Source organism: Mixophyes fleayi, chromosome 1 (assembly GCF_038048845.1).
Source record: "Mixophyes fleayi isolate aMixFle1 chromosome 1, aMixFle1.hap1, whole genome shotgun sequence".
NCBI lineage: Eukaryota > Metazoa > Chordata > Amphibia > Anura > Limnodynastidae > Mixophyes > Mixophyes fleayi.
The window spans coordinates 444,026,932-444,040,402 of NC_134402.1; the positions used below are offsets into that span (position 1 = coordinate 444,026,932).

The 13,471-nt window shown below is 48.2% G+C and overlaps 1 protein-coding gene and 1 long non-coding RNA gene across 2 annotated transcripts; one reads left to right on the top strand and one right to left on the bottom strand.

Annotated features, from left to right (window-relative positions):
• Nucleotides 1–1,526: 1,526 nt before the first annotated feature.
• Nucleotides 1,527–3,050, bottom strand: LOC142109915 (uncharacterized). The gene is made up of 3 exons (XR_012680461.1): nt 2,621–3,050; nt 1,998–2,206; nt 1,527–1,635 (listed from the first exon to the last, which is right to left on the bottom strand). It is a non-coding gene; the product is annotated as an uncharacterized LOC142109915 (long non-coding RNA).
• A 4,094-nt stretch (nt 3,051–7,144) lies between these two features.
• LOC142101316 (uncharacterized) lies at nt 7,145–11,177 on the top strand. The gene is made up of 2 exons (XM_075185698.1): nt 7,145–8,046; nt 10,457–11,177. The coding sequence occupies exons 1-2, from the start codon at nt 7,206–7,208 to the stop codon at nt 10,597–10,599; spliced, it is 984 nt and encodes a 327-aa protein (XP_075041799.1). The 5' UTR covers nt 7,145–7,205; the 3' UTR covers nt 10,600–11,177.
• The last annotated feature ends 2,294 nt before the right edge of the window (nt 11,178–13,471 follow it).

Below are 13,471 nucleotides of genomic sequence, written 5' to 3' on the forward strand. Positions count from 1 at the left end.
TCCCATAGCCTTTAGATTGAGTCTGCCTCCCTCCTTATGCATACCCAATGTCTTCCATGTCTCCTTGTTAAAACCGATGGTAACCAACAGATTCTCCACCTCATCCAGAACTCCTCCTCCTGCTGTGGATCGGGATCAAGTTGAATACGAGATTAAAACTATCCTAGATTCTCGTAAAGTTCAAGGTGCCATACAGTTCTTGGTGGATTGGAAGGGTTACGGCCCTGAGGAGCGCTCATGGGTAAGAGCCATTGACCTACATGCTCCCCGTCTACTTAAATCCTTCCATAAAGAATTTCCTTTGAAACCCTATTAGGTGTTCGGAGTCCACCTTTATGGCAGGGGGTACTGTTACGGACTTACCTTATCCCCGCCGCTCCGTCCAGCCGCACTTCCGCATTCAGGACCATGTGACCGCACCCGGAGGTGGTCACATGACCACAACCTAGAGGCGGGGATTTTGAATCCCCTTCTGTATAAAAACCTCACTCTGACACTCGCTGAGTGTCAGAGCAACACTTACCTGTTCCTGGCTCCTGCTCTTCGTGGATTGCAGTGTCTTCCTGTTTCCAGTGTCTCCTGTGTGCTGATCTCTGCCTGTTTGACTTCCCTGGCTCTCTAATCCCTGTGTACCGACCCGGCTTGCTGACCATTCTCCTATTCTTGTGACCCGTGTACCGAACCTGGCTTGTTGACTCCGAGTTGCCTTCTGATTCTGCCTGACTCCAGTCCTGTGTACCGAACCGGCTTGTTGACTCCGCTACCACCGCTTCACTCCGCTGTACTACATCTTGAGGCGAACCTGGGGACCGCGACCTGCGACTCCTGGCAGCGAAGCCCACCCCGCCTTGCGGCGGTTCTTGGTGAACACCGGGGAGATCGTTAGACTCCGCACCTCAGGTAAGCCAGCGCTAATCAAGATTAGTAATATAGTATCCAGAATCTGTTACACATTATGGCTGCCCTATTATGGCTGCCATTCACATAACACTAGTTGAAATGTTATAGATTTCTAATCCGGATAAGTGATGTACATGTGTGCTGCTTTATAGCTTTGCTCTGCAGATCCTTTCCATGTTTACATTAAATATTAAAACATTGTGTCGACTATGGAGAAATTAATGTCATGCATGATTGCTTTGTCCGGTACGACACCACTAAATAGTTAGTGGTCATAGACTGAAACTTAGAGATAGACATAAGGGCCCTGATTCATTCAGGATCTTAACTTGAGAAACTTCTTTAAGTCTCCTGTCCGAAACCATGTTACAATGCAAGGGGTGCAAAATAGTGTTTGGTTTAGCACACAAGTTAAATAATGTCTGTTTTTTAATGTAACACACAAATACTTGATAGTGTTTTGTACACTGAAATGTAAAGGTAATATTTGTGAGCTACATGCTAAAACAGTCAGATTTTAAAATGTGTGCATAACCAACCACAATTTTGCAGCACTTGTATTGTAACATGGTTTCGGACATGAGACTTAAAGAAGAAGTTTCTCAAGTTAAGATCCTGAATGCGATGCGAGTGAGAGTGTCTGCACCCTTACATGTTCACCCGGATATGGCTGAGGGTCCTCCACATCACGGGCAACCTCCTCCTGCACATCTAGAGCAGCCTGGTGTCCACAATCTGTAGATAGAGAAAAAAAAAATAAGATATTAAATCAAAACTGTAACGGTAATATTTTTGTTTCTAGTAATAATTATCCACGCGTGATGTAGCATTGGTAAAGTGTAAGCTTACATAGAATTTGCTACCAGGCCTTGACAGTCCTCAAAAGCAGACATTGCCACTTATGGTGCAACATTTGTCTAAAAATCATACATATTGAGACATTTTGTCTTCAGTGTGTACATTTCATTTCCTACAATGTGATAGGCAAAGACATTGTGCAAATAAAGTTTGACATCAGACACTTTCTCAGAGTTGACACATTTGCACAGACAGACACAAACATTAACAGACATTAAATAAGGGAACTCATCATGTACCTATTGGAGCGCCCTCTCCTGTTCAGGGTGGGCTATAGCCAGTGTCTGTGTCACCCACCCCAACAATCTCCACCATAGCAATTGCTGCCCTTGCACGCTCTTCAAGGGGTGTTAAGACAATCTCCATGGGAGGACCTCCACCAGTCCCTTGGGCATGTTTGTGCGCCCGCACAAGCTTGCCTCTCAGCCGCCCTTTATAGTCTGCCCATCTGTGTAAAAGACAAAGATTATGGCCTCAAATAGCTACTTAACAACCCCAAAAAAACTTCACTGTGTACTTTTGCTATTCACACCAAATTTATTAACAAAAACACCTGTAAAATGTGTGGTCCGTTTCCAGCGTGGATAATGTTGAAAACTGTACATGTTAATGTGAACAAGTGGCATGCTGAAATTTTATTTCAACTAAGGGCCTGATAGATAAATGCTTTATAGACACAAGGTGGATGAAGCTCACAGTTGACTAACTACTACTATGTCACAGTCTACATACATATACATATATATATATATATATATATATATATATATATATATATATATTAAAAAACTACTATACACAGTCATACAACTTAAATAGGGCTTTAGGACAAACATTTGCTTAGTACCGTTTCTGGACTTACCTGCGTTCGACGCACGTAAGGCGATATCTCATTTATAGAGGCAGTTATTTCGTGCCAGTGGCGTTGGCGCTCATGACCAGTTAGCTGCCGGTCTTCTGAATGAAATTTCAGCATAACTTGATCCACTAGTACTTCCAGCTCCTGTTGTGTAAAAATATGCTTTCTTCTAATTGGCAGCCCTGGGGCCTGTTCGCCACTGGGGCCTGTTCGCCACTGGGGCCTGTTCGCCACTGGGGCCTGTTCGCCACTGGGGTCTGCATCAGCCATATTGCTATTGAAAAGAAAAGGTGTATTTATTGACAATGCAAACAGTCAGGTGCAATTAAAGTTTGTAAGCCCCTCCAGCCCCTTAAAGGTAGCATTTAGCAAACTCCAACCTATGTATCAAGCACATGTCCCTTAATCTAATAAACATTGTTGGTTCAATATATCACCAGCAGTGACTTAGGCCACTGTCTTTTTAACTCATTGGCCTACAATAACTACTTCTACATTCTGCTAATACTACCACTCTACACTTTCAAATTCATAACATTGTTTATCACGTTGTCAACACAGTAAAGTCACTTATATCACATTCAAATTTTCTGTGTGGAAACCCAACAATGTGATTAGAAATTTAAGGTTATTGTCAAATTCAGCCACCACCAGGATTAAGAGTGTGTACTACAAATGTATAATTTGTTGGAATTTTCAAAATAAGTGACTAGATACATTTGGAGTCATGTGACCATTAATGCTATAATGAACTTATTAGCGTGTTTGTTAGGGAGAAGGTAATTAGCAGAGTAACATGAAATGATATACTTTCCATGTAAATTTGGAGGCAAAGGGCTTCTGGTTTATACTTTTTATTTGTAGCAACGGCACACATATTTTATTGTTAAAAGCTGGCTCCATTATGTCCTTACATTTGGTGTATATATGTATATGTATATATATATATATATATATATATATATATATATATATATATATATATATATATATATATATATATATTTGATACTTACTGGTTGTTGAAATTGGAAAATGCACCACCAAAAAAATGATTAGAGAAATTCTGGTGGTCCTGCTCTGGCAAAGCAAATGAACAGGACTGAACGCAAAGTCCAGGTGGGTTTTAAAGCATGAGTTGGTTAATAAAGCAGGTGTACACTCTCTTAGTAATTGCAGAGCACTGAGTACCCGTCTCACCCACGACGGGCGCCATGTTTTTGGTGGCAGAGGCAGCCATTACACGCACAGGTTTCTGAAAGATCCGCGTGAGACGTGAGCGCGTCCATACGTGCTCAGAGAACCAATCAGAGCGCGGAATATTGCAGAGTAGCAGAGAAGATAAAACATGAGGTCGGCGATCTTTTCTAGGTCCGGGCACGTTGGGAACGGCGGCAACGCCGGCAGGCAGTGGTCGAGGAGGACGATGAAGAGGAGGAGGAGGTGTCTACGGCCAGGCAGGAGGAGGAGGAGGAGGAGGCTGCCAATGTGCCTGAGGCCAGGCAGGAGGAGGAGGAGGCTGCCAATGTGCCTGAGGCCAGGCAGGAGGAGGAGGAGGATGACAATGTGCCTGAGGCCAGGCAGGAGGAGGAGGAGGATGACAATGTGCCTGAGGCCAGGCAGGAGGAGGAGGAGGATGACAATGTGGCAGAGGCCAGGCAGGAGGAGGAGGAGGATAACAATGTGCCTGAGGCCAGGCAGGAGGAGAAGGAGGATGGCAATGTGCCTGAGGCCAGGCAGGAGGAGGAGGAGGATGGCAATGTGCCTGAGGCCAGGCAGGAGGAGGAGGAGGATGACAATGTGCCTGAGGCCAGGCAGGAGGAGGAGGAGGATGACAATGTGCCTGAGGCCAGGCAGGAGGAGGAGGAGGATGACAATGTGCCTGAGGCCAGGCAGGAGGAGGAGGAGGATGACAATGTGCCTGAGGCCAGGCAGAAGGAGGAGGAGGATGACAATGTGCCTGAGGCCAGGCAGGAGGAGGAGGAGGATGACAATGTGCCTGAGGCCAGGCAGGAGGAGGAGGAGGATGACAATGTGGCAGAGGCCAGGTTAAAATCATAATGGCCCTACAAATTTGAATTTATTTAAACCAGAAAAACACAGTCAGAGCCATATTAACACATGGGCATGCAGGGCAGGGGCGACACAAACAGATGGGCCCGAATAGCCTTGTCAACTTGTCAGTATATTATTCTATTTTTGGGGATTTCTAATCTTAACCAATTTGTTTTTAATTCCTGTGAGTGGTTGTGTAGGTAGTGCCCCACTGTAGTGCTTTGCCCTGGGACCTATAATGCTGTTAAGACCACCCTGTCCACGCCCCTCTCCCCAGGGCACACCAGAAAGTAGTACACCAAAGCCTTATCAATGTCTATTGTGCGGCCCAATGCACTTGTATCTAGAGGCCTAACATTTGAAAGTAATGTAACAGCACACATCTGTAGTAAGTCCTGTCTGCTTTGAAAATTAATGTGCCATGGAATTATTTGTTTATTTATTTGTTTTACAGCACACATGGAGGAAGTTTGGACTTTTCACCCCATCCCCCCATCGGCCACAGAACTGCAGGTCAAGAAAAAAAGAAAAATTTACAACAAAAATAGATAAAAAAAAAAAAAGGGCATGTGTATATTTGTATGGGTAACTAATATGTAAATAGTTTTTGGGCGAAATGTAAATAGTTTTATTTTTTGTAATTTTCTTCCAATAATCAAAAGTTGACAAACTAAATCATTGGTGTGTGTGTCTATATTAATCTATTACAAATGCACAACATGTGGGTCTAAGGTCAATAAAGAATGGATATGGATTCCAAAAAGACTAACAGATTTTTGACACAAATCCATCATCATGTCAACATTTCTATAGCCCTACTAATTGTGGCTATTAGCTAATGAAGATACACAAAGGGCTAGATTTACTAAGCTGCGGGTTTGAAAAAGTGGGGATGTTGCCTATAGCAACCACTCAGATTCTAGCTGTCATTTTGTAGAATGTACTAAATAAATGAAAGCTAGTATCTGATTGGTTGCTATTGGCAACATCCCCACTTTTTCAAACCCGCAACTTAGTAAATCTAGCCCAAAGTGTATTTTGTAATGAAATCCACACTAACATGGGAAGAACAGTAACTCCATACACATAAGGCAATGGTCAGGAACCCACCTCATGACACCAGCACAGGGAGTCAGAGGTGCTAAATAATAAGCCACCATGCTGAACCGGTGCTGCCTATAGTATTTTGCAAGACAAGAAGATGGTGAAATCACATCCAAGCACAAGCAGTAGCTGAAGAAAAAAGGTTTCCATTTGCTAATTCCATGTCAGCCAAAGGAACATGTGCCCTCCACAACCAATCAACCCCTCCAAGAGCTAGGCCATCTGTAGTAATAGCAGACACATAAATAATGTGCCCTGGAGGCAAGAATCATTCCAAAAGGTATATGTCAAATGCCATAGCTCATTAACTAGTTCCCCAAATCATGTGCCATTGTAGTGATAGACCAAGGTTAGCTTCAAGTGTCAAAGCAAAGCCAGTCACACATTGAAGAGAACATCAAAACTGTACACAGATGAGTCCATGTTTGTGACTTGAACTCATGACAAATGAGGCTGAATAGGACGAATGCACTTAAAGGGCGACAGGGTTTGTAGTAAGCTGTACAAATACCTGAAGGTGTTAACATGGGTTGGCCCGACCAATGTGTAATCCAGTGGGAGGGACCTTGATTGATATAGGAGGCTGCACTTCCTGTTCTGGTTCATTCCACAGCACAAGATTGCCTGGGAAGGAAGACATCAGAGAGAGAGAGCAGATAAGTACCTGTTTCTTTTCCTATCTTTGCCTTTTCCCTCTCCTTTTCTTGTCAGCTTTTCCTCCTGCCCTCTGTGTTCAATCATTTCCTTCTGCCTTCCCTTGTTTCCCTCCCTCTCCTTCACCTGTTTCTTTTTTCCCCTGTTTATTCCCCCCTTCCCCCCCTTTTTTCCTTTAGTTAATTTTTTGTTCCTTGTCCGTTTTCTCCCCTTCATTTTAGCTTTCTCCCCCACCAGCGTTTCCATCATGCCCCGTCCACGCCGCCCCACCTCCCGCCCTGTCCGTTACAGGTCCCCCTCTCCCCGGAGCACTGAGCGCCATTTTGTAGGCCCCACCCCACCCCCTTCTCTCCCGGCGGCGGCCGCGGGTCCCCCTCCTCCTCCACAGCGTGAGTCCAGTATTCTGGCTCACGCTTCCTCACCAGGGTCCTCTGGCACAACGGTGCTTGATAACGGGCGGCGGGGTCGCTCGACCCGGCCGGCGGCAGCATCTGGGTCGCGCATGCGCAGACCCAGGCCGCCAGCCTGCTCTGCTGTGGTCTCCTCAGCCAGCGGCAGCGGTGGGGGGGATATGCCTGCGGGTGCCCCTGTGTCACATACAGCTGGAGTCATGCCTGCATCAGCCCAGGCTGCATATGTTTCCCCATCCAGGGGCAGTGCTGGGGAGGGTAGAGTGGGGGTAGGTAGCGGCCCGCTGGTTGAGGAAAAGGGATCCGGCTTGGGGGTGTTTATCCAGTGCCCCATCACACCACCCATCTCGGCCCGCAGGGGGGACATGCAGACCTATAATCCCCCTGCCCCTCATCAGTTGCATTTCCCGCCCAGCCCCTTTTTACCCCACAGTGGCAGGGGTTCTTCTTGGGGGGCTCACCATGGGGGGGCTCCTTTGTTTGACATGGGCCCATTTAGACCATACACACCGGGGACGGACAGGGTCCAGAGTGTCAGGCTGGGACAAAGGCACGTGGGATCAGATAGGCCCAGTAGGGGGAACATGGAAGTTTTTGGGGACAGCCCCTCGGCGCCTGTGAGGCCCTCTCTTTCCCGCCACGTTCTTCCAGCAACAGGCGAGTGGACGTACAGGTCCCGGCGGGCCCCATCGCCGTCTGGAGCGTATGCCAGCACCAGTCAATGTAGGCCAGGTCCCACGCGAGATAATCTAGCATACGATTACCATCATTCCAGCGGCGGTAATACGTCTCAATGGTCCCCTCCGAGGCGCACCCAGTCCAGACCAAGTGGGTTTTTCGAGGAACCATACCGGGCCCCGTACGACGAGGTCCCCCCTCAGCGTCGGGTCATATCGGGGGGTTACTATAGCCCGTCACCTATTTTGCCTTCCAGATTAGATCCCTCTGGCCCAGCCTTGGGATTGGCGCGGCGGCGTCTGGACTACCTTCCCAGATCTCAGCTTACTGCTCCACTTTGTGTTTCAGAGCCTGTGGTCGCGAACCAGGAGATGAGGGCTGTCGGTGGAGGTCGTTCCGGGTCCGAGTCTCGAGACCAGAGGTCGGCAGGGATTCGTGTGGAACCAGTCCCGGGATCAACAGATGCCCAGCCGGGGTCAGCCAGTGTTGTGGAGGCACCAGTCGCGGCCGGGAATCCTGCTCCTCATGGTGAGTCCGTTTCTGGTACCACACACGATGTACAGTTGTTAGGGTCACCGGTTCTTTCCACGAGCAGTGGTTCCTCAGATTCGGGCGATAGGCCCAGAAAACTCATCAAGCTATTGGAAACTAAATTGCTAGGTAAACGCAGCAAACAGGCACCGCAGTCGGGGGGCGAAGACCGGATGGTGGCTAGGAGTGATTTAGGGCAGGTTGAAACCCTAGAGATAACCCACGGTATTAGGCCGAGTGTACGGGATAGGATTAGACGCGGAAAGTGTGTGGACATGTTCGCCCTGACAGGGGAGGGAAAGAAGGCTCTTGCCGCGGCTTTTGAAAGGTCCGGAATGGGGGAGGATAGGTTCAGATTGTTTACTAGATGGTCGAATTCCTTCTCTATTTTTGCTACTATTTACCTGGAAACTAGGCCCGGTGAGCAGGATGAGTTGTGGAGATATATGCATCTTATTAGCGGGATGGCGTTAAAAGATGGCCCCTCAATCTGGGGAGCATATGACGAGCCCTTCTGCGGGCGGATGAGCGGTCGCGAGAAGCTCCCGCTGGGGTCAAAAGACATAGACACCTGGCTGGAACTCATGAGACCGAGCAGTCAAGGGGCCGAGGGTTACACGGGCAGGAGGTTTTAAGGGCCGGGGAGGGTTCAAGCAACCCTCCCCACAAAAGGTCGATGTTTTGATTTCAATGCAGGCGCCTGCCAGCGAGGCACATCATGCCGATTTAAACACAATTGCACGGCATGCGGAGGTCAGCATCCAGCCACCGAATGTGCAAAGGCCCGACGGAGTGGGGGTAGTGGAAGAGGTGCAAACCCAGCTGTGCCGAGTCAGGGGTCCATCGCCAATTGATTCGGCTGAGCTGGACAAATGGCTCGCTTGGTTCCCAGAGACACCGCTTCTCTCATACATGACGGTTTTCACATAGGTTTTAAATTACCAGTGCAGGGCAGCATTTCTACGGCGACGCCGATCAATTTGAAATCGGCGCTCGCTCTCCCGGAAGTCCTAGACACTAAAATCGCGAAGGAGGTTGGTCTGGGTCGCATGGTGGGCCCTTTCCCGCTTCCTCCCATTCAAAATCTTATTCTGTCCCCGGTAGGGGTAGTACCCAAAAAGACAGCGGGTAAATTCAGGTTGATACAGCACTTGTCGTACCCGGCTGGCTTGTCAGGGAACGACGCTATAGACGCCACCCTTAGTTCCGTAAATTATCAATCGTTTGAATCCGCACTGGCACTGGTGCAGGAATGTGGGAGGGGAGCCCTGTTAGCTAAGATCGACATTGAGTCGGCTTTTCGGTTACTGCCCCTTCACCCGGAGTCGTATCGATTCATGGGTTTTTCGGCATCGTGGTGGATACTATATCGATCGCTGTCTGCCTATGGGATGTTCGATATCCTGTGCGCTATTTGAGAAGTTCGGTGGCTCCTTGCATTGGTGCATTCAGGCGGGAACGGGGTGTCGGTGGATCGCACACTATCTTGATGACTTCCTAGTTATCGGGCCTCCTGATTCCACTTGTTGTCGGGATACGCTTTTTTCCACTGAGGCTCTCTTTAGGGTGCTAGGCGTTCCCATTGTCGCGGATAAAACGGAGGGTCCAGCCACGTGTCTCTCGTTCCTTGGAATTGAGATCGACACGGTGGCCGGGATTTGCAGGCTCCCAACTGATAAAGTGTCCAAGATGTGCGAAGCTATTGCAGAAGCGTTGGAATCCAGCTCCAGCCCGCTCAGACAGGTTCAGTCCCTGTTAGGGAGGTTCAACTTTGCCTGCCATGTGATTCCCATGGGTAGAGTTTTCTGTAGAAAGCTACAGAGCCACTGCAGGGAGGAGCAGGCCGCATGCGGCCGTGCGTCTCTCTAGGGTCATCAAGGACGATTTGCAGATTTGGCTCACCTTCCTCAGTGATTTCAACGGGACACGAATATGGCCTTCACCACCCGTAACAAACGTTAATATTGACCTGTTTACGGATGCTTCCGGAGCATGCGGCTTCGGTGCTTACCTGGACGGGCATTGGTGCGCGGAAAGCTGGCCGGAGGAGTGGCATAGGGTAGGAATTACCAAAAATTTGTTGGTCCTGGAGCTATTTCCTATTGTCGTGGCAATTGAACTGTGGGCGTCCACGTTGCGGGGGAGGCACATCGTTTTCTGGTGCGACGGTTTGGGGGTGGTCCAGTCGATCAATAAACAAAGCGCATCCTCCCATCGTGCAATATCTCTGCTGCGCCACCTAGTGTTGCGCTGCCTGCAGTACGATATTTCTTTCAGGGCTAGACATGTACCAGGGGTGCAAAATAGTTTGGCCGATGCTTTGTCCCGAGGACAATGGAGCAAGTTTCGTAGTATGGCTCCCCAGGCGGACAATGTTGGTATTCCGTGTCCCTCTTGTGTTTGGCAGATCATCAAGCCGGCATAAGGGGGCTCGTAGAACAGGCGGTAGCCCCTTCCACCCTGAGGACGTATCAGGTATCATGGAGATGGTGGTCACTATTCAGCGGGCAAAAGATCAATCTGAGGCAGGTCAGCGTGATGCTATGTTAGCATTTATGTGGGAGAGCTATTCCAAAGGGGAATCTAGAGCCTCTATGGCGTCTACTTTGGCGGGGATATCTTTCATGGCCAGGCTGCAAGGTTACACGGATGTCACAAAGGGGTTCATGATCAGTAAGGCCCTAAAGGGGTGGGCTAGGGCTAGACCCTCACAGGCGGATGCGCGCTTGCCTATCACCAACAATATTCTGGACCAGTTGATAGGGACCCTGGGAGGGATTGCAGTTGATGAATATGAGAAGACCTTATTTAGCACTGCGTTCTCTATGGCTTTTTCGGTGCTTTTCTGGTATCTGAATTGGTGGCTAAATCCAGGGGGCATCAAGAGTCAGGTTGGAATGCAGAGCATGTCAGCTTATGCGGAGGGGTGGTTTCAGGTAAAATAATTAGATCTAAAACTGATCAGAGTGGCAGGGGAGCATGGGTTCAGTTAAATAGGCAGCCTAATGGTAACATCTGCCCGGTTAATTTAGTGTCACGGTTTATGAATATGAGACCTCAGGCTCGTTTGTTTTTATGTCACCATAACGGCATGCCCATGACGAAATATCAATTTTCGGCCATTATGCAGAAGTTCCTACAGTCATTAAATCTAGCAGTTCTATGTACGGAACGCATTCGTTCAAGATCGGGGCGGCCACGTCTGCTGCTTTGGCGGGATCCTCCACTGAGACGATAAAAGCTCTGGTCCGCTGGAAATCCACGGCTTATAAATCTTATGTCAGGATTGACAATGTTGATGTTTAAATGTTTTGTTCCACTAATCAAAAGGTTGCCTTGCAGTTTTTCTTTTTCTACAATTTCACTCTCTTATTGTTACCCTAACCACCCCCACTGCCCTCCCCTACCCCACCTTCTCCCTCCATTTGGTGGGCTACCCTGGGCTTTTCCGCTCGTCGCTTTGAAGCGGGGGCGCGAAGGGATTTTCACCCGGGTTTCCCTGGGCGTAAGTCCTGATTAGTGGTGTGCTGCCGGGGTTTTTCCGGGTGTTGTTTACCTTCGTCTGGGTGGCCTGCTCCCCATTTGTGTTCCTCTTCCCTGATCCCCCTCTGTTGTACGGTTTTCCCCTATACTATCCTTCTCATGCTTTTATGCTATGCCTGGCCTGTCTTCCAAATTATGGTGGCATGTTTGTAACAATGTTTTTCTGATTCCAGGTGATGGTGTTACAACTAAGATGGTGTGGATCATGGGTCATTCCTTTGTGTTCTGGGCCGCTGGACACCCCAGGTCTAACAGTATGCCGAATCACGAAGGCACCGTAATAAGATGGTTGGGTAGAAGGGGATTAGGTTGGCCTGATTTGGTTCCATGGTTGGCGAGGCTAATTAAACAGCATGGCCCGCCAAATATTTTAGTAGTGCATGCGGGAGGCAATGACCTGGGGAAAGGAAAGTCTCTGGAGCTCATTATTTCGATTCGGGAAGACCTTAGGCAAATTCACGAGGCATGGCCACATATCATCATTGGTTGGTTGGCATTAATCCCCCGGCTGGCATGGAGAACAACTATCCCCTTAAAAAAGATGACAGTTATGGTCAGGAAACTGAATAGCGCCATTAGGAAAGTAGTGCGGTCCATGGGAGGTGTAGTTATCAATCACCCGGGATTAGGGGTAGAGTCACCTCAATGTTTTAGAAGTGATGGCGTACATCTAACGGAGGAAGGTATGGGGTTGTTTATAGATAGCATGTGCGGTGGAGTTTCGGCGTGTTTAGATTAGTGGTGGCGGGCTGCGGCGTCTGTGGGGCGCAGCGGGGTAGGAAGGCACTGCGTTCAGCGGCTGATTTGTGGGCGCACTGGTAGTTGTCGTAGGTCACTGCCCCCCGTTGAGGCACCAGTAACTCCCTTTTTGGCCCTTCGGTGAGGAGGGTCCCTGTTCGACTCGGTGAGGGAGGGCAGAGTGAGTTTTAAAGGGGGCAGTCACTCTGACGCCAACTCAGCGCAAAAGTTATGTTGGGATTTGTTCCCCGTGGTGGTGGACGTACGGCGGTTTGCGCCAGTCCACACGTGATAGTGTTTGTCAGCTTGAGAGTTGTTTCGCAGTGCCCTTTCTCCGCCACCATAGGTCTAGTTAAAATTAAAATCATAATAAAATTTCTGGCAATTTTTAATAACTTATACAAGTCTCCGTGTGTTTATTTGCATGCAAAGGTTTAGAATTATAAGGTTGATGTAAGGTTTACGGAGCATACACGGTGAGCCCTTTATGACCTCAGTGGTGTAAGGCAGAAGTGCAAGCGATGCAAAGGTCCTTGGTACTGGAGTGTGGTGAGCGTTCAGTTTGGATAAAGCTGAGTACATCACATAACGTGTACGCCGTGGATCCAGATGAAAGTCGGTCTGCAAGCAATGTTGCATTTAACTCCAAGGAGGCTGTCCCCTATAACCCCCCTCCCACTCTTAGTCTATTTGCAGTAATAAATGTCAGCATGCACATAATAATGTGCATGTAAAGTGTGAGCCCTGAGGCTTTTCTAAAGTTCACCCCAAAAAACTATTTTCTTACAATACAGGAGACATATGAGGGCATTTTTTAGAATGTGGTTGAGCGAGTATAGCAAATCAAAATAAAAAAAAGAAACCATTCTGTGAAGTTCCTGCGTTTCTTGTTAGCATAATGATTGCAGTCCACACAATAGTTCTGGGTATGCTTGGTATTTGAACTCATGGCTGCTGTGTTGTGAATCCAAAGTACTAACCAGAGAGCTACCTGTGAGATGGGTATTTTGTGAGTAATTTGTGTGAATAATGAAGAGTACTATCAAGTGTCAGTTGTCTGTGTAGCAGCAAGCTGTATTGTTGGTGTTCTCTGTGTTTTTTCACATCTCAGGTGGGTAGCTGTCGCACTTTCCATAAAGTC

What these genes read in the sequence shown, in the direction of transcription:
- LOC142101316 (XM_075185698.1), top strand. Translation starts at nt 7,206, where the DNA reads ATGCAGACCTATAATCCCCCTGCCCCTCATCAGTTGCATTTCCCGCCC. An exon ending in CGGGAATCCTGCTCCTCATG is followed by an intron (nt 8,047 to 10,456) that starts GTGAGTCCGTTT and finishes TGTGTTTGGCAG; the next exon opens with ATCATCAAGCCGGCATAAGG.